Source organism: Mauremys reevesii, linkage group 1, assembly GCF_016161935.1.
Source record: "Mauremys reevesii isolate NIE-2019 linkage group 1, ASM1616193v1, whole genome shotgun sequence".
Taxonomy (NCBI): domain Eukaryota; kingdom Metazoa; phylum Chordata; order Testudines; family Geoemydidae; genus Mauremys; species Mauremys reevesii.
In genome coordinates, this window is record NC_052623.1 from 52,126,154 (window position 1) to 52,151,298 (window position 25,145).

Here is a 25,145-nt window from a genome sequence, read left to right on the forward strand (position 1 = left end):
CCAGGACCTCTCCCAACCGTCTCCCCGCAGTGTCTAGTTTAAAGCTCTTTTAATCAGATGAGCCAGCCTCCCTCCTAGAAGTCTACTTCCTTCCCTACTTAGGTGGAGCCCATCCCGTGAGAACAGTTGTCTGTCCCCAAAGCCCTCCTTGTAACACCACTCCCTCAGCCAACTATTAATCGTCACGATCCTGTCACCCCTTTGGCGCCCTTCCCTAGGGACAGGTAGGATCCCACTGAAGATCACCTGAGCCTCAATTTCCTTGAGCGTCTTACCCAACCTAGCATAGTCTCCCTTGATCCTTTCTAGCGAGAATCTAGCAGTGTCATTCGTTCCCACATGAAGGATGACCAAAGGGTTCTTACCTGCTCCTCTTAGGATCCTTTTCAACCTCAGGTCCACATCCCGTATTTTAGCACCCGGTAGACATCACACCCTTCTGTTCTCCGGATCGGCCCTGGTCACAGGCCTGTCCAACCTTCTCAGTATGGAATCCCCAATCACGTAGACCTGCCTTCGCCTGGGGACAGTGCGGTCCTCTAACCTATCCTCCGTCCCCCCTGGTTGCAAGCTCCTTCCATTCCTATCATCCCTTGAGGTTCCCCTTAAGCCATCCTGCATCCTCCCTGGGCCCAAACTTGGTGCTACTTCCATAGACTCCTCCCCTTTTTCTATGGGACTGGCCGCTCGTCTCTTTTTTCTTGGCCTCCCACTGTCAGTGACCATCTGCTTTACCCCTTCCTCATTCTCCAAACCTTCAAACCTGTTCCTTAGCTCAATTTCCCCCTCACTGGCTCTCCTTTTCCTTGGCCTGCTTCTCACGGTCACATGCTTCCACCGCCCATCTTCCTCATCTGGTGGTCCCCCCTCAGTGGCCTCAGCCCCTGCTCCCCCCTGTGCCACTGGGCGTTCCCCCTCAGTTACTGCTTGCCATTGCTCCATCAGCTGCTCAAACCCCCTTCTATTCTCTATCAGGGTTTCTACCTGCAGCTCTAGGCCCTGGATCTTTTCCTCCAGCAGCTCTATTAAGCGGCACTTCATGCATACATAGTACTGTTCTGGGTCCCCCGCTAGGACCAGGTACATACCGCAGCTGCTGCATGCTCTCATCCTCAGTGTGTCCTCTGCTGCTTGGCTCATGGCTGCTGGCTACTGCTGTCTCGGCCTCGCTTGGTGTTCTTACCTGGGGAGCACAGGCGACACGGTGCCGCCCCCTTCCACCTCCCCCTCCAAACTCCCACTCAAAACTCCCCTGTTAGCCGGCTCCTGGGCCGCTGCGATCAGCTGTGCCGCTGCCTGGCTGGGCGGCCGCTTTTATAGGCCCCCTCCTCCGCCTAGCTCCGCCCCCTAATCAGGGCTCAGCAGTCTGCCCCGACAGAGAGAGACACAAGCACCCCAAAGACAGACGCAAACACAAGATACCTGGCTCCTCCAATGGGAACTCCCACTCAAAACTCCCCTGTTAGCCGCCCTGTTGGCCGGCTCCTGGGCCGCTGCGATCAGCTGTGCCGCTGCTTTTATAGGCCCCCTCCTCCGCCTAGCTCCGCCCCCTAATCAGGGCTCAGCAGTCTGCCCCGACAGAGAGAGACACAAGCACCCCAAAGACAGACGCAAACACAAGATACCTGGCTCCTCCAATGGGAACTCCCCTGTTAGCCGCCCTGTTGGCCGGCTCCTGGGCGCTGCGATCAGCTGTGCCGCTGCCTGGCTGGGCCGCTTTTATAGGCCCCCTCCTCTGCCTAGCTCCGCCCCCTAATCAGGGCTCAGCAGTCTGCCCGACAGAGAGACACAAGCACCCCAAAGACAGGCAAACACAAGATACCTGGCTCCTCCAATGGGAACTCACACTCAAAACTCCCCTGTTAGCCGCCCTGTTGGCCGGCTCCTGGGCCGCTGCGATCAGCTGTGCCGCTGCCTGGCTGGGCGGCCGCTTTTATAGGACCCCTCATCCGCCTAGCTCCGCCCCCTAATCAGGGCTCAGCAGTCTGCCCCGACAGAGAGAGACACAAGCACCCCAAAGACAGACGCAAACACAAGATACCTGGCTCCTCCAATGGGAACTCCCACTCAAAACTCCCCTGTTAGCCGCCCTGTTGGCGGCTCCTGGGCGCTGCGATCAGCTGTGCCGCTGCCTGGCTGGGCGGCCGCTTTATAGGCCCCCTCCGCCCCTAATCAGGGCTCAGCAGTCTGCCCGACAGAGAGAGACACAAGCACCCCAAAGACAGACGCAAACACAAGATACCTGGCTCCTCCAATGGGAACTCCCACTCAAAACTCCCCTGTTAGCCGCCCTGTTGGCCGGCTCCTGGGCCGCTGCGATCAGCTGTGCCGCTGCCTGGCTGGGCGGCCGCTTTTATAGGCCCCCTCCTCCGCCTAGCTCCGCCCCCTAATCAGGGCTCAGCAGTCTGCCCGACAGAGAGACACAAGCACCCCAAAGACAGACGCAAACACAAGATACCTGGCTCCTCCAATGGGAACTCCCACTCAAAACTCCCCTGTTAGCCGCCCTGTTGGCCGGCTCCTGGGCCGCTGCGATCAGCTGTGCCGCTGCCTGGCTGGGCGGCCGCTTTTATAGGCCCCCTCCGCCCCCTAATCAGGGCTCAGCAGTCTGCCCCGACAGAGAGACACAAGCACCCCAAAGACAGACGCAAACACAAGATACCTGGCTCCTCCAATGGGAACTCCCACTCAAAACTCCCCTGTTAGCCGCCCTGTTGGCCGGCTCCTGGGCCGCTGCGATCAGCTGTGCCGCTGCCTGGCTGGGCGGCCGCTTTTATAGGCCCCCTCCTCCGCCTAGCTCCGCCCCCTAATCAGGGCTCAGCAGTCTGCCCCGACAGAGAGAGACACAAGCACCCCAAAGACAGACGCAAACACAAGATACCTGGCTCCTCCAATGGGAACTCCCACTCAAAACTCCCCTGTTAGCCGCCCTGTTGGCCGGCTCCTGGGCCGCTGCGATCAGCTGTGCCGCTGCCTGGCTGGGCGGCCGCTTTTATAGGCCCTCTCCTCCGCCTAGCTCCGCCCCCTAATCAGGGCTCAGCAGTCTGCCCCGACAGAGAGAGACACAAGCACCCCAAAGACAGACGCAAACACAAGATACCTGGCTCCTCCAATGGGAACTCCCACTCAAAACTCCCCTGTTAGCCGCCCTGTTGGCCGGCTCCTGGGCCGCTGCGATCAGCTGTGCCGCTGCCTGGCTGGGCGGCCGCTTTTATAGGCCCCCTCCGCCCCCTAATCAGGGCTCAGCAGTCTGCCCCGACAGAGAGAGACACAAGCACCCCAAAGACAGACGCAAGCACAAGATACCTGGCTCCTCCAATGGGAACTCCCACTCAAAACTCCCCTGTTAGCCGCCCTGTTGGCCGGCTCCTGGGCCACTGCGATCAGCTGTGCCGCTGCCTGGCTGGGCGGCCGCTTTTATAGGCCCCCTCCGCCCCCTAATCAGGGCTCAGCAGTCTGCCCCGACAGAGAGAGACACAAGCACCCCAAAGACAGACGCAAACACAAGATACCTGGCTCCTCCAATGGGAACTCCCACTCAAAACTCCCCTGTTAGCCGCCCTGTTGGCCGGCTCCTGGGCGCTGCGATCAGCTGTGCCGCTGCCTGGCTGGGCGGCCGCTTTATAGGCCCCCTCCGCCCTAATCAGGGCTCAGCAGTCTGCCCGACAGAGAGAGACACAAGCACCCCAAAGACAGACGCAAACACAAGATACCTGGCTCCTCCAATGGGAACTCCCACTCAAAACTCCCCTGTTAGCCGCCCTGTTGGCCGGCTCCTGGGCCGCTGCGATCAGCTGTGCCGCTGCCTGGCTGGGCGGCCGCTTTTATAGGCCCCCTCCTCCGCCTAGCTCCGCCCCTAATCAGGGCTCAGCAGTCTGCCCGACAGAGAGAGACACAAGCACCCCAAAGACAGACGCAAACATAAGATACCTGGCTCCTCCAATGGGAACTCCCACTCAAAACTCCTGTTAGCCGCCCAGTTGGCGGCTCCTGGGCGCTGCGATCAGCTGTGCGCTGCCTGGCTGGGCGGCGCTTTATAGGCCCCCTCCTCCGCCTAGCTCCGCCCCCTAATCAGGGCTCAGCAGTCTGCCCCGACAGAGAGAGACACAAGCACCCCAAAGACAGATGCAAACACAAGATACCTGGCTCCTCCAATGGGAACTCCCACTCAAAACTCCCTGTTAGCCGCCCTGTTGGCCGGCTCCTGGGCGCTGCGATCAGCTGTGCCGCTGCCTGGCTGGGCGGCCGCTTTATAGGCCCCTCCGCCCCTAATCAGGGCTCAGCAGTCTGCCCCGACAGAGAGACACAAGCACCCCAAAGACAGACGCAAACACAAGATACCTGGCTCCTCCAATGGGAACTCCCACTCAAAACTCCCCTGTTAGCCGCCCTGTTGGCGGCTCCTGGGCGCTGCGATCAGCTGTGCCGCTGCCTGGCTGGGCGGCCGCTTAGAGGCCCCCTCCTCCGCCTAGCTCCGCCCCCTAATCAGGGCTCAGCAGTCTGCCCCGACAGAGAGAGACACAAGCACCCCAAAGACAGACGCAAACACAAGATACCTGGCTCCTCCAATGGGAACTCCCACTCAAAACTCCCCTGTTAGCCGCCCTGTTGGCCGGCTCCTGGGCCGCTGCGATCAGCTGTGCCGCTGCCTGGCTGGGCGGCCGCTTTTATAGGCCCCCTCCTCCGCCTAGCTCCGCCCCCTAATCAGGGCTCAGCAGTCTGCCCCGACAGAGAGAGACACAAGCACCCCAAAGACAGATGCAAACACAAGATACCTGGCTCCTCCAATGGGAACTCCCACTCAAAACTCCTGTTAGCCGCCCTGTGGGCGGGTCCTGGGCCGCTGCGATCAGCTGTGCCGCTGCCTGGCTGGGCGGCCGCTTTTATAGGCCCCCTCCGCCCCCTAATCAGGGCTCAGCAGTCTGCCCCGACAGAGAGAGACACAAGCACCCCAAAGACAGACGCAAGCACAAGATACCTGGCTCCTCCAATGGGAACTCCCACTCAAAACTCCCCTGTTAGCCGCCCTGTTGGCGGCTCCTGGGCGCTGCGATCAGCTGTGCCGTTGCCTGGCGGGGCGGCCTGTTTGTTAGGCCGCCTCCTCCGCCGAGCTCCGCCCCCTAATCAGGGCTCAGCAGTCTGCCCCGACAGAGAGAGACACAAGCACCCCAAAGACAGACGCAAACACAAGATACCTGGCTCCTCCAATGGGAACTCCCACTCAAAACTCCCCTGTTAGCCACCCTGTTGGCCGGCTCCTGGGCCGCTGCGATCAGCTGTGCCGCTGCCTGGCTGGGCGGCCGCTTTTATAGGCCCCCTCCTCCGCCTAGCTCCGCCCCTAATCAGGGCTCAGCAGTCTGCCCGACAGAGAGACACAAGCACCCCAAAGACAGACGCAAACACAAGATACCTGGCTCCTCCAATGGGAACTCCCACTCAAAACTCCCCTGTTAGCCGCCCTGTTGGCGGCTCCTGGGCCGCTGCGATCAGCTGTGCGCTGCCTGGCTGGGCGGCCGCTTTTATAGGCCCCCTCCGCCCCTAATCAGGGCTCAGCAGTCTGCCCGACAGAGAGAGACACAAGCACCCCAAAGACAGACGCAAACACAAGATACCTGGCTCCTCCAATGGGAACTCCCACTCAAAACTCCTGTTAGCCGCCCTGTTGGCCGGCTCCTGGGCGCTGCGATCAGCTGTGCCGCTGCCTGGCTGGGCGGCCGCTTTATAGGCCCCTCCTCCACCTAGCTCCGCCCCTAATCAGGGCTCAGCAGTCTGCCCGACAGAGAGACACAAGCACCCCAAAGACAGGCGCAAACACAAGATACCTGGCTCCTCCAATGGGAACTCCCACTCAAAACTCCTGTTAGCCGCCCTGTTGGCCGGTCCTGGGCCGCTGCGATCAGCTGTGCCGCTGCCTGGCTGGGCGGCCGCAGGCCCCCTCCGCCCCTAATCAGGGCTCAGCAGTCTGCCCGACAGAGAGACACAAGCACCCCAAAGACAGGCGCAAACAGAAGATACCTGGCTCCTCCAATGGGAACTCCCACTCAAAACTCCTGTTAGCCGCCCTGTTGGCGGCTCCTGGGCGCTGCGATCAGCTGTGCGCTGCCTGGCTGGGCGGCCGCTTTATAGGCCCCCTCCGCCCCTAATCAGGACTCAGCAGTCTGCCCCGACAGAGAGACACAAGCACCCCAAAGACAGATGCAAACACAAGATACCTGGCTCCTCCAATGGGAACTCCCACTCAAAACTCCCTGTTAGCCGCCCTGTTGGCCGGCTCCTGGGCCGCTGCGATCAGCTGTGCCGCTGCCTGGCTGGGCGGCCACTTTTATAGGCCCCCTCCTCCTCCTAGCTCCGCCCCCTAATCAGGGCTCAGCAGTCTGCCCCAACAGAGAGAGACACAAGCACCCCAAAGACAGACGCAAACACAAGATACCTGGCTCCTCCAATGGGAACTCCCACTCAAAACTCCCCTGTTAGCCGCCCTGTTGGCGGCTCCTGGGCGCTGCGATCAGCTGTGCCGCTGCCTGGCTGGGCGGCCGCTTTATAGGCCCCCTCCGCCCCTAATCAGGGCTCAGCAGTCTGCCCCGACAGAGAGACACAAGCACCCCAAAGACAGACGCAAACACAAGATACCTGGCTCCTCCAATGGGAACTCCCACTCAAAACTCCCTGTTAGCCACCCTGTTGGCGGCTCCTGGGCCGCTGCGATCAGCTGTGCCGCTGCCTGGCTGGGCGGCCGCTTTATAGGCCCCCTCCTCCGCCTAGCTCCGCCCCCTAATCAGGGCTCAGCAGTCTTCCCCGACAGAGATTGACACAAGCACCCCAAAGACAGACGCAAACACAAGATACCTGGCTCCTCCAATGGGAACGCCCACTCAAAACTCCCGTTAGCCGTACTGTTGGCCGGCTCCTGGGCCGCTGCGATCAGCTGTGCCGCTGCCTGGCTGGGCGGCCGCTTTTATAGGCCCCCTCCTCCGCCTAGCTCCGCCCCCTAATCAGGGCTCAGCAGAGTGCCCCCACAGAGAGAGACACAAGCACCCCAAAGACAGACGCAAACACAAGATACCTGGCTCCTCCAATGGGAACTCCCACTCAAAACTCCCCTGTTAGCCGCCCTGTTGGCCGGCTCCTTGGCCGCTGCGATCAGCTGTGCCGCTGCCTGGCTGGGCGGCCGCTTTTATAGGCCCACTCCTCCGCCTAGCTCCGCCCCTAATCAGGGCTCAGCAGTCTGCCCCGACAGAGAGACACAAGCACCCCAAAGACAGACGCAAACACAAGATACCTGGCTCCTCCAATGGGAACTCCCACTCAAAACTCCTGTTAGCCGCCCTGTTGGCCGGCTCCTGGGCGCTGCGATCAGCTGTGCCGCTGCCTGGCTGGGCGGCCGCTTATAGGCCCCCTCCGCCCCCTAATCAGGGCTCAGCAGTCTGCCCCGACAGAGAGAGACACAAGCACCCCAAAGACAGACGCAAACACAAGATACCTGGCTCCTCCACTGGGAACTCCCACTCAAAACTCCCCTGTTAGCCGCCCTGTTGGCCGGCTCCTGGGCCGCTGCGATCAGCTGTGCCGCTGCCTGGCTGGGCGGCCGCTTTTATAGGCCCCCTCCTCCGCCTAGCTCCGCCCCCTAATCAGGGCTCAGCAGTCTGCCCCGACAGAGAGAGACACAAGCACCCCAAAGACAGACGCAAACACAAGATACCTGGCTCCTCCACTGGGAACTCCCACTCAAAACTCCCCTGTTAGCCGCCCTGTTGGCCGGCTCCTGGGCCGCTGCGATCAGCTGTGCCGCTGCCTGGCTGGGCGGCCGCTTTTATAGGCCCCCTCCGCCCCTAATCAGGGCTCAGCAGTCTGCCCGACAGAGAGACACAAGCACCCCAAAGACAGACGCAAACACAAGATACCTGGCTCCTCCAATGGGAACTCCCACTCAAAACTCCCCTGTTGGCCGGCTCCTGTGCCGCTGCGATCAGCTGTGCCGCTGCCTGGCTGGGCGGCCGCTTATAGGCCCCTCCTCCGCCTAGCTCCGCCCCTAATCAGGGCTCAGCAGTCTGCCCGACAGAGAGAGACACAAGCACCCCAAAGACAGACGCAAACACAAGATACCTGGCTCCTCCAATGGGAACTCCCACTCAAAACTCCTGTTAGCCGCCCTGTTGGCCGGCTCCTGGGCGCTGCGATCAGCTGCGCGCTGCCTGGCTGGGCGGCCGCTTTATAGGCCCCCTCCTCCGCCTAGCTCCGCCCCCTAATCAGGGCTCAGCAGTCTGCCCCGACAGAGAGAGACACAAGCACCCCAAAGACAGACGCAAACACAAGATACCTGGCTCCTCCAATGGGACCTCCCACTCAAAACTCCCCTGTTAGCCGCCCTGTTGGCCGGCTCCTGGGCCGCTGCGATCAGCTGTGCCGCTGCCTGGCTGGGCGGCCGCTTTTATAGGCCCCCTCCTCCCCCTAACACCGCCACCTAATAAGGGCACAGCAGACTGACCCGACAGAGAGACACAAGCACCCCAAAGACAGACGCAAACACAAGATACCTGGCTCCTCCAATGAACTCCCACTCAAAACTCCCCTGTTAGCCGCCCTGTTGGCCGGTCCTGGGCCGCTGCGATCAGCTGTGCCGCTGCCTGGCTGGGCGGCCGCTTTTATAGGCCCCCTCCGCCCCCTAATCAGGGCTCAGCAGTCTGCCCCGACAGAGAGAGACACAAGCACCCCAAAGACAGACGCAAACACAAGATACCTGGCTCCTCCAATGGGAACTCCCACTCAAAACTCCCCTGTTAGCCGCCCTGTTGGCCGGCTCCTGGGCCACTGCGATCAGCTGTGCCGCTACCTGGCTGGGCGGTCGCTTTTATAGGCCCCCTCCGCCCCCTAATCAGGGCTCAGCAGTCTGCCCCGACAGAGAGAGACACAAGCACCCCAAAGACAGACGCAAACACAAGATACCTGGCTCCTCCAATGGGAACTCCCACTCAAAACTCCCCTGTTAGCCGCCCTGTTGGCCAGCTCCTGGGCCGCTGCGATCAGCTGTGCCGCTGCCTGGCTGGGCGGCCGCTTTTATAGGCCCCCTCCGCCCCCTAATCAGGGCTCAGCAGTCTGCCCGACAGAGAGAGACACAAGCACCCCAAAGACAGACGCAAACACAAGATACCTGGCTCCTCCAATGGGAACTCCCACTCAAAACTCCCCTGTTAGCCGCCCTGTTGGCGGCTCCTGGGCCGCTGCGATCAGCTGTGCCGCTGCCTGGCTGGGCGGCCGCTTTATAGGCCCCCTCCTCCGCCTAGCTCCGCCCCTAATCAGGGCTCAGCAGTCTGCCCGACAGAGAGACACAAGCACCCCAAAGACAGACGCAAACATAAGATACCTGGCTCCTCCAATGGGAACTCCCACTGAAAACTCCCTGTTAGCCGCCCTGTTGGCCGGCTCCTGGGCCGCTGCGATCAGCTGTGCCGCTGCCTGGCTGGGCGGCCGCTTTATAGGCCCCCTCCTCCGCCTAGCTCCGCCCCTAATCAGGGCTCAGCAGTCTGCCCGACAGAGAGAGACACAAGCACCCCAAAGACAGGCGCAAACACAAGATACCTGGCTCCTCCAATGGGAACTCCCACTCAAAACTCCTGTTAGCCGCCCTGTTGGCGGCTCCTGGGCGCTGCGATCAGCTGTGCGCTGCCTGGCTGGGCGGCGCTTTATAGGCCCCCTCCGCCCCCTAATCAGGGCTCAGCAGTCTGCCCCGACAGAGAGAGACACAAGCACCCCAAAGACAGGCAAACACAAGATACCTGGCTCCTCCAATGGGAACTCCCACTCAAAACTCCCCTGTTAGCCGCCCTGTTGGCGGCTCCTGGGCGCTGCGATCAGCTGTGCCGCTGCCTGGCTGGGCGGCCGCTTATAGGCCCCCTCCGCCCCTAATCAGGGCTCAGCAGTCTGCCCGACAGAGAGAGACACAAGCACCCCAAAGACAGACGCAAACACAAGATACCTGGCTCCTCCAATGGGAACTCCCACTCAAAACTCCCTGTTAGTCGCCCTGTTGGCCGGCTCCTGGGCCGCTGCGATCAGCTGTGCCGCTGCCTGGCTGGGCGGCCGCTTTATAGGCCCCCTCCGCCCCTAATCAGGGCTCAGCAGTCTGCCCCGACAGAGAGACACAAGCACCCCAAAGACAGACGCAAACACAAGATACCTGGCTCCTCCAATGGGAACTCCCACTCAAAACTCCCGTTAGCCGCCCTGTTGGCGGCTCCTGGGCGCTGCGATCAGCTGTGCCGCTTCCTGGCTGGGCGGCCTCTTTTATAGGCCCCCTCCTCTGCCTAGCTCCGCCCCCTAATCAGGGCTCAGCAGTCTGCCCCAACAGAGAGACACAAGCACCCCAAAGACAGACGCAAACACAAGATACCTGGCTCCTCCAATGGGAACTCCCACTCAAAACTCCTGTTAGCCGCCCTGTTGGCGGCTCCTGGGCGCTGCGATCAGCTGTGCCGCTGCCTGGCTTGGCGGCCGCTTTATAGGCCCCTCTGCCCCTAATCAGGGCTCAGCAGTCTGCCCCGACAGAGAGACACAAGCACCCCAAAGACAGACGCAAACACAAGATACCTGGCTCCTCCAATGGGAACTCCACTCAAAACTCCTGTTAGTCGCCCTGTTGGCGGCTCCTGGGCCGCTGCGATCAGCTGTGCCGCTGCCTGGCTGGGCGGCCGCTTTATAGGCCCCCTCCGCCCCTAATCAGGGCTCAGCAGTCTGCCCGACAGAGAGAGACACAAGCACCCCAAAGACAGACGCAAACACAAGATACCTGGCTCCTCCACTGGGAACTCCCACTCAAAACTCCCCTGTTAGCCACCCTGTTGGCCGGCTCCTGGGCCGCTGCGATCAGCTGTGCCGCTGCCTGGCTGGGCGGCCGCTTTATAGGCCCCCTCCTCCGCCTAGCTCCGCCCCTAATCAGGGCTCAGCAGTCTGCCCCGACAGAGAGACACAAGCACCCCTAAGACAGACGCAAACACAAGATACCTGGCTCCTCCAATGGGAACTCCCACTCAAAACTCCTGTTAGCCGCCCTGTTGGCGGCTCCTGGGCCGCTGCGATCAGCTGTGCCGCTGCCTGGCTGGGCGGCGCTTTATAGGCCCCCTCCTCCGCCTAGCTCCGCCCCCTAATCAGGGCTCAGCAGTCTGCCCCGACAGAGAGAGACACAAGCACCCCAAAGACAGACGCAAACACAAGATACCTGGCTCCTCCAATGGGAACTCCCACTCAAAACTCCCCTGTTAGCCGCCCTGTTGGCCGGCTCCTGGGCCGCTGCGATCAGCTGTGCCGCTGCCTGGCTGGGCGGCCGCTTTTATAGGCCCCCTCCTCTGCCTAGCTCCGCCCCCTAATCAGGGCTCAGCAGTCTGCCCCGACAGAGAGAGACACAAGCACCCCAAAGACAGACGCAAACACAAGATACCTGGCTCCTCCAATGGGAACTCCCACCCAAGTTAGGAGTGACTTGACCATAGTTTCAGTTTCTACACGGGGAACAGATATTTAATAATGGCCTCTTCCATCTAGCAGAGAAAGGTATAACAAGATCCAATAGCTGGAAGCTAAAGCTAGACAAATTCAGACTAGAAATAAGACAAAAATGTTTAATAGTGAGGGTAATCAACCCCTGAAACAACTTAAAGGTTGTGGTACATTCTCCAGCACTAGAATCTTTTAACTCAAGATTGGATGTTTTCCAAAAAGTTATGCTCTGATTCAAACAGAAATTAATTCAGGGAAGTCCTATGACCTTGTTATGCAGGTCAGACTAAATGACCATGATAGTCCTTTTTGGCCTTATATCTGTGAATAGACAACTTACATCCCCGTTTTCATTTCTTACCTTTAAACCATAGCGTCTAGGACATTTTCTCCTGAAAATCCTAGCCCAGGTGCACACAGTTGTGTTGCAGTGCAGCTGAAGACTGCATGTGAGCATAGTTAACATTAGACTAGGCACAGGCCCCTGCATTGAACATATGCAAGTATCTGGCCCCTGGCATCCCTGTACCTTTACTTGCAAGTACCCATCATATTGGGGAAAAGGTGTGGGAACAAAATGGGTTTGTTCCTTCTGAGTTCTCAGTATCCGTTTCACACTATAGGGATTGCTCTAGTTTCACTGTCTTTTCTCTTTTTAAATAGCGATCAGTGTGTAGTGGTTCAAGTCAGTGTTCTCTTGAAAAGAATTCCCATAAATCTTCCATTTCAATTATCTGTCTGGCTCCTGATATATATGGAAAAAGACTAAAGATAGAACAAACTGTGATCTGAATCTCAACAAGACTAAAGATCAGGCAGACTGGCATAGTGGGCTATAGGAATTAGTTTCTTTTAAAATAAAATCCATTTTGAGGAAGAAGTCCTCCTGGTAGTCTAGCAATCAAGGCTTGCCTCCATTTTCCTTCTCAAACCAGAATGCTGTATCAGCAAAAAAAAAATTTTAAATAAGCAGGTAAAAGTAATTTACCAGAGTTCAGTCCACATACATGAAGCTAAAATTGATAGTATCCCATGTTGTATCCTAAATAGTAAGGAAATAGTGAGTAAACAGTGCATGCAGCCTGCTAAATGCATATTCTTACCAATACAATCTGCACACGCTTGAAGAATTGTCACAATAAGGGTTCATGCAAATTGAGGCCTTACTTAAGATTGTAACCTGAGAACCTTCCAAAAAATGTAACAATTAACATACATATATGACATTGAATACATTTAATTCATCCCTCATTCCAGTTTTAAAGCAACTGTTTTCTTCCAAAAAATGTTTAAATTGTTTACTCAGACTTGTAAAGGTGCCCCAGAAGTGACAGGATTAGATAGGACCATCATGACAGTAACATGAAGAAATGTAGTGGCAATCTAAATACTTCCTGCATTGCTAAGTGTTCTTTTGGTGCATTTTTAGCATGAAGTGAGCTATAACCCCAAACTTCCCCAAGTCACCAAGCCTGACCTGGATATCAAAGAGGAAATCAACCAGCGGGCTTATGCACAAGCTTTGGGTAAAAGGTAAAATGAAAACAAGGCCACCAGGTAAATTAGTTTTTCCCCCACTTTCAAAACAAATTAATAATTCATGCTTTCAATTTTCTTTCCCTAGATTGAAGCAGGAGCATTACAAGAAGATAAACAGACCACTTGCTCCTGGGGGCCAGAGTACATATCACATAATCAACAGCTGTGAAGTTGTCATTGCTCCACCAATATGTGAAAAGCCTGATTTGTCTGTTCTTGGCACAGACTACTTTTACGAAGAATCATTAGGGGAAGATTAGAGCAATAATTCTGTAGGTAAACTGAGCACATGACGATGTGTCTCTTCAGTGGTAGCAAAGCAATTTGTTATTTTTGTTCCTGGTCTAATTTTTCCTCTGTTGTTTTGACAGAAATACACTTAAAATAGGCAGCTGTTTCTTAATCACTTCTGGACAATTTATCCTTCTAAGCTTCCTACTATAGTGGCTCATCAGTTAATTCTATAGAGCTGGACTTACGTGGCATTTAAACAAGAATTATATAAGCACAAAGTGAAACCAGAATGTGACTGTTAAATAAACAATTCCCTATTAGCTAGAACCTGGTGATATAATAGCACTGTGGAGGCATAGTACATCTGCACACTTAAGGCCTCAGCAGCCTTGTTGTAGGTCTAGTGAGACTTATGCAACCAGCTCTCTGGCTTTGGGGGTCCAAGCTATGGTTGTATTGCATATACGCCTGGGGGACTTCTGCACTGAAAAATTAAAAATTTCATGCACAATATTTTAAAGTTCTGCAAAATTCTGCATATTTTTTGTCAAAATAACACAATGTAATCATACCAGTTTCAATTATTTGTGGTCATTTATTTCAAAATACCTGTCAGCAAATAACAGTACAGACAACAAAAAAAATTCAGGAAATGTTTCTTGACAAATATTCATTAATTAGGCATCTTAATACAGAACTCTGAGTAATAATTCATTCAAACAACACTACAGAACCATATTTCCCACACCTCTCAGAAGCAGTGCAAAGGCTGTTGGAGTCACGGGTAATGGAGGATCTGAGGGAGAGGGAAGTAAATTGCTGGGAAGGAGCCTGGGTATGAACTTGGAGGGTTGTTGGGTATGGGTGGGAAAAGTATGGACCAGGTTTTTAGGGGGGCAGGGTGGGATTGTTAGGGAGCTTCCCCCATGCAGGCCCTGGCTGACTCCTAGCCTCTCCCATTCAGTCAGGCACACCTGCCCCTGTCCCCATGTGTTCCTTCACCCCCCAGACACCCACTCCCCCATCCGGCTTTGTACCCCTGTCCTTGCCCCCACTCAGCCACCCTCTGTCCCCTCTCCCCCCCCATCACCATGTGGTCCTGTGCCTCCACTCCCATTCAGCCCCTGCCCTGGTCCATCCTCCCCAACTAGCCTTTATGAGCCTGCATCTGACACCCCCACCCCCAGAACCCTATGCTATCTGTCTCCCCCTAGCCCCCATCTCCTGACCTGGCCTGAGAAGCACTGCAAAGGCAGGCAGGCTCTTTCTCTGCCTGAGCTGGCTGGGAGCAGCTGCTGTGTTCTATTGCCACAGTGCCCTCAGGTGGGCAAAAGACAGAACTGCAGCAACATTTTGGATGATGCTTTTTTCCACACAAAAAATTAAAAACATGCATGGCTCATTAACTATGTGCACATGCTGTAGTGCAGAATTCCCCCAGGAGTAGCATATGCACCTGACATGGAGTAGATCAGTACTGGGAACGTGAGCAGTGATCAGAAGAGCCTGCCCTGTCAAACAGTGCGCTGATACTACAGCTACTTATGGTAGCTCAGGAGGGGCCAAGGCATGAGGGAACTGAGCAGCTGGGTAAAAGTTGCAGGCAGGAGTATGCCCCCATCAGCGCTAGTGGAGGAGGCAGGAACACAAACAGGACCAGGAAAAGGGTGTAACTGGCTTCCTTAATGCTGACTAATCAGGTATGGGCTGCACAATTAAATCGACTCTGTTCAGTGGTGCCAAGCTTACCCTTTTGTTTGTAGTACTTAAGTTGTTCCTTATAGCAGCAAGCAAGCCTCTCCCAGCTGCATGCTACTGTCTTGTAGATCTTATTGGGCTGTCTATTTAACAGGAAGGCTTCACTACCATATTGTGTCCTCCACATCAATTGTTTCTTTGCAAGAAATTCCTGAGGGGAGAATCTTAATCTTTACCTGGCTTTTTAAGATGGCCCTCCACCAAAGCTGCTTAGCTTAGGAGAAAAGAGAGCTCCCTTTTCTCTAACTGGTATTCTGTGAGATAGGTTGCTCATGTCCATTCCACAGTAGGTGTGTGCACTCTCCCCATGCACTGGAAGTTTTTCCCTTAGCAGTACCCATAGAGGAGCAAGCCCTGGAGTAACACCAGCATGGCACAGTATGAGGGGCGCTGTGTGCCCTCCCCCAGTTCCTTCTTACCAGAAAACTCCAACCCTGGGGAAGGAGGGCAAGATGTGGAATGGACGTGAGCAACACAGCTCAAAGCATACCAGCTATGGAAAAGGTAACTGTCTTTTCTTCTTCGAGTGATTGCTCATGTGCATTCCACAGTAGGGGATTCCCAAGCTATACCTGTTGGAGGTGGGTAGGAACTCACAGACACTCAGGACGGAGCACTGCCCTGCCTGGGTTTCTCCAAGGCAGCATAAGCAACTAGCGTATGGGTAACTTATGGGCATAGACTGTTTACAAGTGCTGCAAAACTTAAAGCCTGGGGCACAGCCCCAGCTACGGTTGCTAGTACCTGTAGTTTTAAAAGTTTAGAGTTATAAGCTTTTTTTTTTTTTAAAGCACTAAAACAGTCCAAACTGAGATGGCTATAGCAAAGAGCTAGACAGAGCATAGCAGTTCCTTCTTGCTGCCAGTGATGGTGCTTTGGAACTGGGGGTGAAGGAGCGCACAGCGCCTCTTGTACCATGCCGTAGTGGCATCGCTAGGGGCACACCCCTACAGGTACTGCTAGGGAAAACCTGTCACCAGTGCACGTGGCAAGCACGCGCACACAATGTGGAATGCACCTGAGCAAACACTCAAGAACATTGCATTTACCATGTTTGTTTAGGATCAACTCCTTTCTGAGAAAGGCCAAGAAAGACTTCTGATTTTAGTATCTCAACTGCAAATTGTCTCTTTAGATCCACTTTCAAAGCTTTTGAAAGTTTTATGCCCAGCCTTTGCTATTTTAAGTTTCCAGGCAGTCATGCTGTTCCCAGGTGCATGCTGGTTTGTGCAGTTGAAGAGTAACAAGCTGTTTCTGCTTGGGTAGGCTGAGTATCACAACTCCAATTTTTTCACACTCAATGGGAGGGCAGGGGGAAGTTCTGTAAGCTTTTGCTCACACAACACAGCTATTTGGCTTTATTTTCTTTACCATTTGTGACAAAAGACAGTATCACACTGAAAACAGCACTGAACATAATCATCCCAGCATTTTAGAAAATACCAGTTAGATGAACTTTATTATTAAAGCTCAGTAAAAGGTTTCACAACAAGACAAACAGGATCAGCATCTCCTTCATTTTGCTTTCTCCACATGAAAATGTACTGTTTTAACAAGATGAAATTACTACTTAACATGCTACTTAACACCTTTCACCATCTTACTAGTCAGCTAGGGTACAGGACAGTGATAAAGAATGAAGCTTAGGACAGGAGGTTTATTTTGTTCATTGTAAATTGAACAGCCACTGGCTTTATACAGATATGCCAAATCAGAGGTCAAATGGAAGAAAACTACCTTGGCATCTACAAATGCCTTTGACTATTTCAGTTACTGCTCCTTCACCAGGATTGTAAGTATCATAGCAAAACTGATTTCATCCTTACTGAAGCTAACGGTTAAATACTGCACAGAAGCTTAGTATGAATTCACAATTCCACAGGAATCTGAAAAGTTACCAAGTCAATTTTGCCTTTTATGGTAGTCATGATCAGCTTTTTACTCCCCCGCCCCGCCATCATACACCACATTCCAGACAACCTTATGAAAAAAAATATAAATAGTTCCCAGAACTATGTTACCCCTGCACAATCACATACTAAAGCAACAATATTTTCCTTTCATGAGATCAGATTGCTCAATACAATGCAGTAGTCTAGTCCAAGTCCATGCTCGTGGTGTTTTTATCGTTCGGATGACAATCACCATTTTGTTGAGGGATTTCAGCATTATTTTTATCTTCTTCAATACCTTCATTTGTATTAAGACTGGGTCCATTCAATGGATTTTCCTCTTTAGGAGAGTCAACATTTGGTTTTGGTTGCATCACTACTGGCTCACACACATTGTGTAATTCCTAAAATAAAGAGAGGCACTCAGAATACAATTCATGCGATCAGCAAGCTACCTGATGAGCTAGCACCGCTGTTCAGAGATTGTTTGATTCCCAGGATCTTTGCTTCCTGAGCACAGAAAGACTGGATATATGCTACCCCTAACATATCTAGTTTACTTTTTAAACAGGTTATATTAAGGTTCTTTATACAACACTTGAGCACTTGAAATAAAAAAAAAATCCAATCTCTCAGAAATGTTGCATTGCTTTAAATACTTCCTTACACACCCTGTTATATTTGTATTTACGTACTATTTACAGAATGAATTTTTAACTCTACTGAAAGATGTTTGTATTGTAAGTTTATCTGCCTAACATATATATAGTAAAAACATTCACCACAGAATTTTTACACAATAGATTGTAGCTTCATCCCTCCCTTGCTACTCAGATTATTATCCTTTAGAGCTGCCAACCAGTTAGAACATGCACTGATTTCTAAATAAGGGCCTAGCTATATCACTAGTCAGTGATTAGAATTCATTTCAGCACTAACCTTTAGCTTTGCTTTGATTTCACTTGCATGTACAACTGGATCCTGATCAGGGCTCATTTTAGCCTGGGCATTCATAACATTACTCATCCATTCCATCATTTCCTTGACACATTTCTCTACTTCTATCATTTCTGATTCATCAATGTGAATGTATTTCTCATCCTGCATGGAGTTGAATATTTTGGGTTTGTCAATAAGAACACATTCAATGATATCAGATTATCCAGACAGACCATCCAAGTTGTGTTCTCTCACTATCTAAATACGTTACATTACTGCTTACTCTGGAAAGAAAACAAGTTCACCACAACAAGAAGCACCATGAAACACCGAGGCAGAATCAAATCCATTTCTGTGTTTGAAAAACAATCGCACAGCGAGGAAGGTGGGCTTTACAATGATTTACTAGGGATAACATACCTAGAATTGGGTATGTTCATACTTAATAGGGCAAATCCTGCCACCCTTGAAAAGCCATGTATTAGGATCTGTAGAGTATAATCCAACCTTCTTAGGGCTCCAGTCAGTGCTGTAGGTGGGGGCAATAGAGGGAGAAAAGGTATCCACCTGCACAGTCTGGTATTTTGGCTGGCCTTAGATGGGAGAATTTGGATTTATAAAAATGAAAGCTTGAGTCAACCAGAAGTTCCCTTTCATAGCTGGATGAGTCAATTGAATCAGACACCCAACTGCTTTGATATTTCTGGACCACATGATATTAATTAGGGCTGTCATGCAATAAAAAAATTAATCACAATTAATTGCTTTCTTAAACAACAATAGAATACCATTTATTTAAATATTTTGGATGTTTTCCACATTTTAAAATATATTGATTTCAATTACAGCACAGAATACAAAGTGTACACTGCTCACTTTATTTTTTATTTCAAGTATTTGCACTGTAAAACAAAAACAAAGTATTTTTCAACTCCCCCATTACAAGTACTGCAGTGCAATCTTTATCATGAAAGTTTAAGTTCAAATGTAGAATTATATACCAAAAACTGCATTCAAAAATAAAACCCATGTAAAATTTTAGAGCCTGCAAGTCCACTCAGTCCTACTTCTTGTTTAGCCAACTGCTCAAACAAGTTTGTTTACATTTGCAGGAGATAAACGCTGCCTGCTTCTTTTTACGATATCACCTGAAAGTGAGAACAGGCATTTGCATGGCACTGTTGTAGCCGGCATTGCAATGTATTTCCATGCCAGATGCACTAAAGATTCATATGTCCCTTCATACTTCAATCACCATTCCAGAGGACATGTGTCCATGCTGATGACGGGTCTGCTTGATAACAAGCCAAAGCAGCGTGGACCGACGCATGCTCATTTTCATTATCTGAGTCAGATGCCACCAGCAGAAGCTTGATTTTCTTTTTTGGTGGTTCGGGTTCTATAGTTTCCGCATCAGAGCGTTGCTCTTTTAAGACATCTGAAAGCGTGCTTCACACCTCATCCCTCTTCAGATTCTTAAACCTTGGGTCCAGTGCTGTAGCTATCCTTAGAAATCTCACATTGGTACCTTCTTTGTGTTTTGTGAGATCTGCAGCGAAAGTGTTCTTAAAAGGAACATGTGCTTGGCCATCATCCAAGACTGCCATAACATGAAATATATGGCAGAATGCGGGTAAAACAGAGCAGGGGACATTTAACTCCTTAGGGGAGAATTGTGTCACAAGTTTAATTAATGCCTTTTTTTTTTTTAAAAACGAGTGTCATCAGCATGGAAGCATGTCCTCTCTAATGGTGGCTGAAGCATGAAGGGGCATACAAATGTTTAGCATATCTGGCATGTAAATATCTTGCAATGCCAGCTACAAAAGTGCCATGTAAATGCCCATTCTCACTTTCAGGTGACATTGTATTTAAGAAGAGGGCAGCATTATCTCCTGTAAATGTAAACAAACTTGTTTAATCTTAGCGATTGGCTGAACAAGAAGTGAGACTGAGTGGACTTGTACGCTCTGAATTTTACAATATTTTGTTTTTCAGTGCAGTTATGTAACAAAACAAAAAAAAATGTACATTTGCAAGTTGCACTTTCACACCAAAGATTGCACTACAGTACTTGTATGAAGTGAATTGAAAAATATTGTTTCTTTTGTTTATTTTACAGTGCAAATATTTGTAATAATACTTTGATTTCAATTACAACACAAAATACAATATATATAAAAATGAAGAAAAACATCCAAAATATTTAAATACATTTAATTTAGTATTCTATTAAGAGTGCGATTAATCGCGATTCTTTTTTTTTTAGTTAATACTGTGAGTTAATTGCAATTAATTGACAGCCCTAATATTAATGCAAGTTTGCACTTTAAAAAAAAAAATTGTTTTCTAGCCCTTCTGGCCATGAAGAAACCCAGTCTGAATGGGGCCCTGATGCAGTCCTGTCAGACTGGCTAAACCAGCTTTGATTGTTGTGAATTACCCCCATTCACATAAACAGTGTATTGGCTCCAAAACCCAATGACACCTAGGATCAACCAGATTTCCAAAGGGCAGGTGTGCTATTGTGACTAATCTCATGTCAATGGTCAAATAACAGGCACAAATAGAACATACACAAGTTGTTATCTTAGGCTTTTGTACAGACACTCATCACTGGCATCTGAGCCACTTCTCCAATAAAGTTGGAAGAGCACAAAACTTAACTGAACTTTTTGAGCCAAGAATCTATGTGCAAATGCCCTTTTTGGCCATAGATACTGAGCAACTCAGGTTCAGACTCATTGTCTGTGGGAGATTTGCTGTGGACAGACTATGTTCTTAATTGTGTAGGCCCAGCATACAGGGTACCAATAAGTAAACAGCCCACTTGACAAGGAGTTTGACACCACTGCCATCTGGTGCAAGTCTGAATGAAATAGCACAGACAAAAGTCAGTCCCCTCCTACTCCCAACCCATTCCCTGTGAGGCTACTTACCTTGTCCCTGTATTCTCCTGCTATTTTGGCATAGTGTTGAAGCTTGCGTCCAAGTTCTTCCAATACTCGTGGTCGCTCCACAGCTTCTTGGTATCGCATTTCAATTGGAGTACCTAGTTTCTATAGAAAGTAATATTTTCTATGCATTTCATAATTCAAACCTACGTTTACAAAAAAAGTCATTCCTGCAGTATTTTGAAAGTTACATTACACAAGAGTGCAAATGGACCTACCTTTAATTCATCCAATTTATCTATGTACACCTGTTTAGCTTGGTCCTCTCCATCCTCATACAACCAATCTTCTATCTCTGTTAGGAATGCAGAGAATCTTTGAAGATCCTAAGATAAAATTTGGATGCAGTTTAGAATGCCAATCAGGCCAAAATATTTAGAAAGTAAATGAAAAAAGGAGTACAACTGCAGCATGGTCTGTTACAAAGAAGGCTATTTTATGCCAGTGGCATAAAATACAAGACATAAAGATAACTTAAAACCACACTTGAATAACAGCATTTGTTTCTGCACTGAGAACAGGTTGGTTTGAACAAAGAACCCAGCCCAGTAAACTGTCTTGACACTGCATGCTTTCCTGTGTGACTATGGAAAGGCACTACCAAATTCATTTTTTTCTGCCTCATATTGAGGGGACACAGTATTGCAGGCAAGGCACTCATTTCAAGTCTCCTAGCTGGGAAATGCATTTACTGCTGCAATTTCTAGAAGTCTATGCAAGACAAGCTAAGCTACAAGGGCGAACGCGGATGAAGGCAAAGCTAACAGAAGTCTGTCTGTTCCCTAATACAGTTTTACCAACTAAAATAAAAGCTGGACAGCCTTCAGAAAGAAACAAACAAAAAAACCTTGCACTGAACAAGATAATATGGGTACTGTGTCTTTTTTGGATATATTTTCAAGAGTCACAAAGGTCTGTTTTGACAACATCTATGCGTTTGGACAACTCTGATAATATTCAGCAAGACAGGCTGGACCAAATGCTGTCCTTTAGAAAATACAAGGGCAATTTTAGTAGACATTGTACAGCACACTGCCTTTTGATTTTAATGGATCAAAATGTGGCAGGTGTTTGCATGTCATCTTATCTTTCAAATATTTAACCTAGATCCAAGCATGGCTTTGTTGAGTAGAATGTTTACTTCTAAAAAAGTTTAATTGATCAGTTATCTGTGGGAGGATCAATTGGCCAGTGATATGTTTTAGAGGTGAAACTGCTGGAGATTCTCTTTGAAGAGGAGTTTAACACCATTGCTTTCTCCCCTTTCATCTCCTTTCTTTTCTCTTCCTGCTTCACCTCCCCATCACCAGATACCTCCACTTATTCACTCTCTGCTCTCATCCCTTCCACTTGTCCTCAGTGCCTTCCACTCCAGGTCTCAGCCTAGTCTTCCTTGCAGTCTTCAATGGTTATTTAACTAGTTTACAACTAATCAAATTCAGACTGATCTATTACAGTTTTTAGACACTATAGTAGAACCTCAGAGTTACGAACACCAGGAGTTAAAAACTGACCAGTCAACCACACACCTCATTTGGAACCAGAAGTATGCTATCAGGCAGAAGCAGACACAAAAAGAAAAGCAAATACAGTACAGAATTGTGTTAAACATAAGCTACTAAAAATAAAGTTTAAAATAATATTTGACCAGGTAGGGAAACTTTCTGTGCGTCATTTAAATTAAAATGGTTAAAAGCAGCATTTTTCTTCTGCATAGTAAAGTTTCAAAACTTTATTAAGTTGATGTTCAGTTGTAAACTTTTGAAAGAAGCACCATAACATTTAGTTCAGAGTTACAACCAACCTCCATTCCCACAGTATTCGTAACTCTGTGGTTCCACTGTAACTGCAATCATTTTTGCAAAACTAGTTCAACTCCAGAAGATAAGCAATTGAACAATAGCTGCCTAACTAAGATTTTCAGATATCTACAGTACAGGTATGAGGGCAGAATTTCACCACAAATAAGCAGGACAGATGTTTGATGCTAATGTTTCAGGTAAACAACTGACTTTAATAGCATACCTCTTCACAAACAAACTTTTCATATGGTCCTGATAACTTATCCCTGAACTCATACACATATTCTTCCACAGCATTTTTTGCATCATTTCTTTCCTTCTCCAGCTTGTCTTGCATGATCATCTTGCCCTGTTTGATCATAGGAAAAAAAGCAAGTACTTTAGTAAAACAAATTTAAACTTAAAAAGCAGCCTTTCAAAAAAGACTATAATGAAGGCCTTAATTCATATTGTTGCTGAAACTGTGCAAGTAACAGTGGAGTGAAGTAAAAAATGGAGACTCTCCTGAAGGTTCAGATGGTTTTTAAACATTAGGTGACCTCATTACATAGATCATTGCTGTAATGCTATAATTCAAAGTGACATTACAATGTTGCTAACATTTGCAGTCAGGAGCTTAAATGAGGCATTGCATTAAGTCATTATGAATATATTAGTGGCAGGAGTCTATTTTCAGGTTTTTTAATGTAAAGTCTGAAGTTGCTCAAAACTAGTCACTGAATAATAGTAAGCAAGAATCAGTCTCCCTCACCAAGATTACTGAACTCACCTCTGTTTTGATATACATGTTGAGAAGTTCTTTCCCTAACTGCCAGACCAGATTAGCTTCAACAGGCAGCTCTACATTCTTCACCTTTATCTTGGGTTTTTTAGCTTCTGGAGGTTGATCACTTTTCTTCTCATTTGTCTAGATTGGAAGAAAAAAAATTATATCCATGACTTAGGAGGTGCACTAAAAGGCATTTTCACTGTGATGCTAAAATCCCTCTGCATAACATGGACCAGTATGTATTTTCTCACTGTTCCTTCAGAATCTCACAAATATATCCTTACAAAGGATTTTGTTTTTCAGCTGCTGTATATCTTACCTTCCCACTTCACCTAGTCAAACGTAACTCATACTTCAGGAGAATGGTGTTGGAAGATAGAAAGGGCAATTGCCAGAAACACTGTCTATTAGCAAGACAGCAATTCTTGGCAAGTTCTTTTACAGATTAGCACTCAATATTAATGCCTAGAGTTACACGCTATCAACACTAGGATGAAAATTAAGTGCAAATTTTGTTAGCCTGAGGCAGCTTCTTGAAGTCAGTTTTTGTTTGTTTTTAAAACAGTAATTCTCACCCTAAGGCATCAGTACTGACGCTTGAAATAAAAGTCAGACTATAAGCCCTTTGTGGCAAGGACTACATCTTGTTTGGTAAGAGGCGTAAATGTATGTTCTAGGTGTCTTCTCAGGCTGGTTTCTCTGCCTACAGTTTAGTCGTGGTAAATTTAGTAAGCTTAGCCTCTAGCAGTTGTTATACAAAGTGAAATACTGTCAAGGTAATGCACATATTATGCAATGCTGCATAAATTGAGACAATAAAGAGAAAGTCTTGTTCCTTGCTGGAAGATCAATTGGAATACTGAGATTTTGCCAGCTTTATCTTGTCTTAAATAGACAATTATTGGTTATGTTAGACAAAAAAGAAAGTAAAGATGCAAAAGCTACTAAACACAATACACTGCAAGAGCACCGAACTGCCTACTCTGTGTGTGTGTGGGGGAGTGGGGGGTGGAGAGGGAGTGGGGGGGTTACGGTTTTAAATGCCATCATAATAGATTATAACATTTTTCAATACAATGAGTTTAAAGGGTCACTCACTTTCTTGGCATCTGGTATTTTGTTTTCTTCAGAGGGAGGTTCTGGTGAAGGGGGAGACTGTGGAGTTGGCTGACCATCAGTTTGTACCTGGGACTGTGATCCAGCTTCATTGTTGTCTTGCTGGATATTTTTCTGAAATGAAAGCCAGGCACAAAGGATGTAGAAAGCATGTGCACTTGTATTTATTAGCAGTTATAGTGTAATTGCTTTCCCACATGCTTTCTTACTTACTGAGTAATAACACTGTAGTCAATGTATTCATGGAATCATAGGTATAGATGAGAGACTTATCAAGACAGCTAGGCCACCCTAACATTGCAGGATTCTCCCCCATCCCCCATTATAGAAAGCCAATAGTTCTCCCCCAGGGGTAAGCCATTCAGTAATAATGCAGGATTATGTGCAGGTAATCAAAACTAACTTTATTATGCTATAGTTATTATCGTCATACATTAAAGTTTTCCCTATTTGGGGATATATTAACAATCCTGAATGTTAGTTACAAGCAAAAAATCGCTACTGCTATTTGACTCTAAAAAGATATTAAACTAAATGTACAGACTGAATACTTAAATTTAAGTTCCTACTAAAAATGTCAAACTGTTTCCATAATGGGACATAAGCTTGCTTCCGGACATACTTTTCCAAGGAGACAGCACTCAGCTGCCCC

The 25,145-nt window shown here is 49.6% G+C and overlaps 2 protein-coding genes across 5 annotated transcripts in view; one reads left to right on the forward strand and one right to left on the reverse strand.

Moving 5' to 3' along the window:
- The window catches only part of LOC120395285 (WD repeat-containing protein on Y chromosome-like), a 91,525-nt gene extending 77,791 nt beyond the window's left edge, over window positions 1–13,734 (forward strand). For all 4 annotated transcript variants that reach the window (XM_039519549.1, XM_039519567.1, XM_039519556.1 and 1 more), the window contains 2 exons: window positions 12,920–13,023; window positions 13,115–13,734. In XM_039519549.1, coding sequence (XP_039375483.1) covers window positions 12,920–13,023; window positions 13,115–13,289 — 279 coding nt within the window. In that variant the 3' untranslated portion in view covers window positions 13,290–13,734. The remainder of the gene's footprint in view (window positions 1–12,919; window positions 13,024–13,114) is intronic.
- A 2,717-nt stretch (window positions 13,735–16,451) lies between these two features.
- Window positions 16,452–25,145, reverse strand: part of HSPH1 (heat shock protein family H (Hsp110) member 1) — a 30,320-nt gene continuing 21,626 nt past the window's right edge. Inside the window, exons 12-18 of the mRNA XM_039533733.1 lie at window positions 24,476–24,607; window positions 23,378–23,515; window positions 22,832–22,957; window positions 21,025–21,132; window positions 20,792–20,911; window positions 17,853–18,014; window positions 16,452–17,317 (exon numbers count right to left, since the gene is read on the reverse strand). Coding sequence (XP_039389667.1) covers window positions 17,117–17,317; window positions 17,853–18,014; window positions 20,792–20,911; window positions 21,025–21,132; window positions 22,832–22,957; window positions 23,378–23,515; window positions 24,476–24,607 — 987 coding nt within the window. The 3' untranslated portion in view covers window positions 16,452–17,116. The remainder of the gene's footprint in view (window positions 17,318–17,852; window positions 18,015–20,791; window positions 20,912–21,024; window positions 21,133–22,831; window positions 22,958–23,377; window positions 23,516–24,475; window positions 24,608–25,145) is intronic.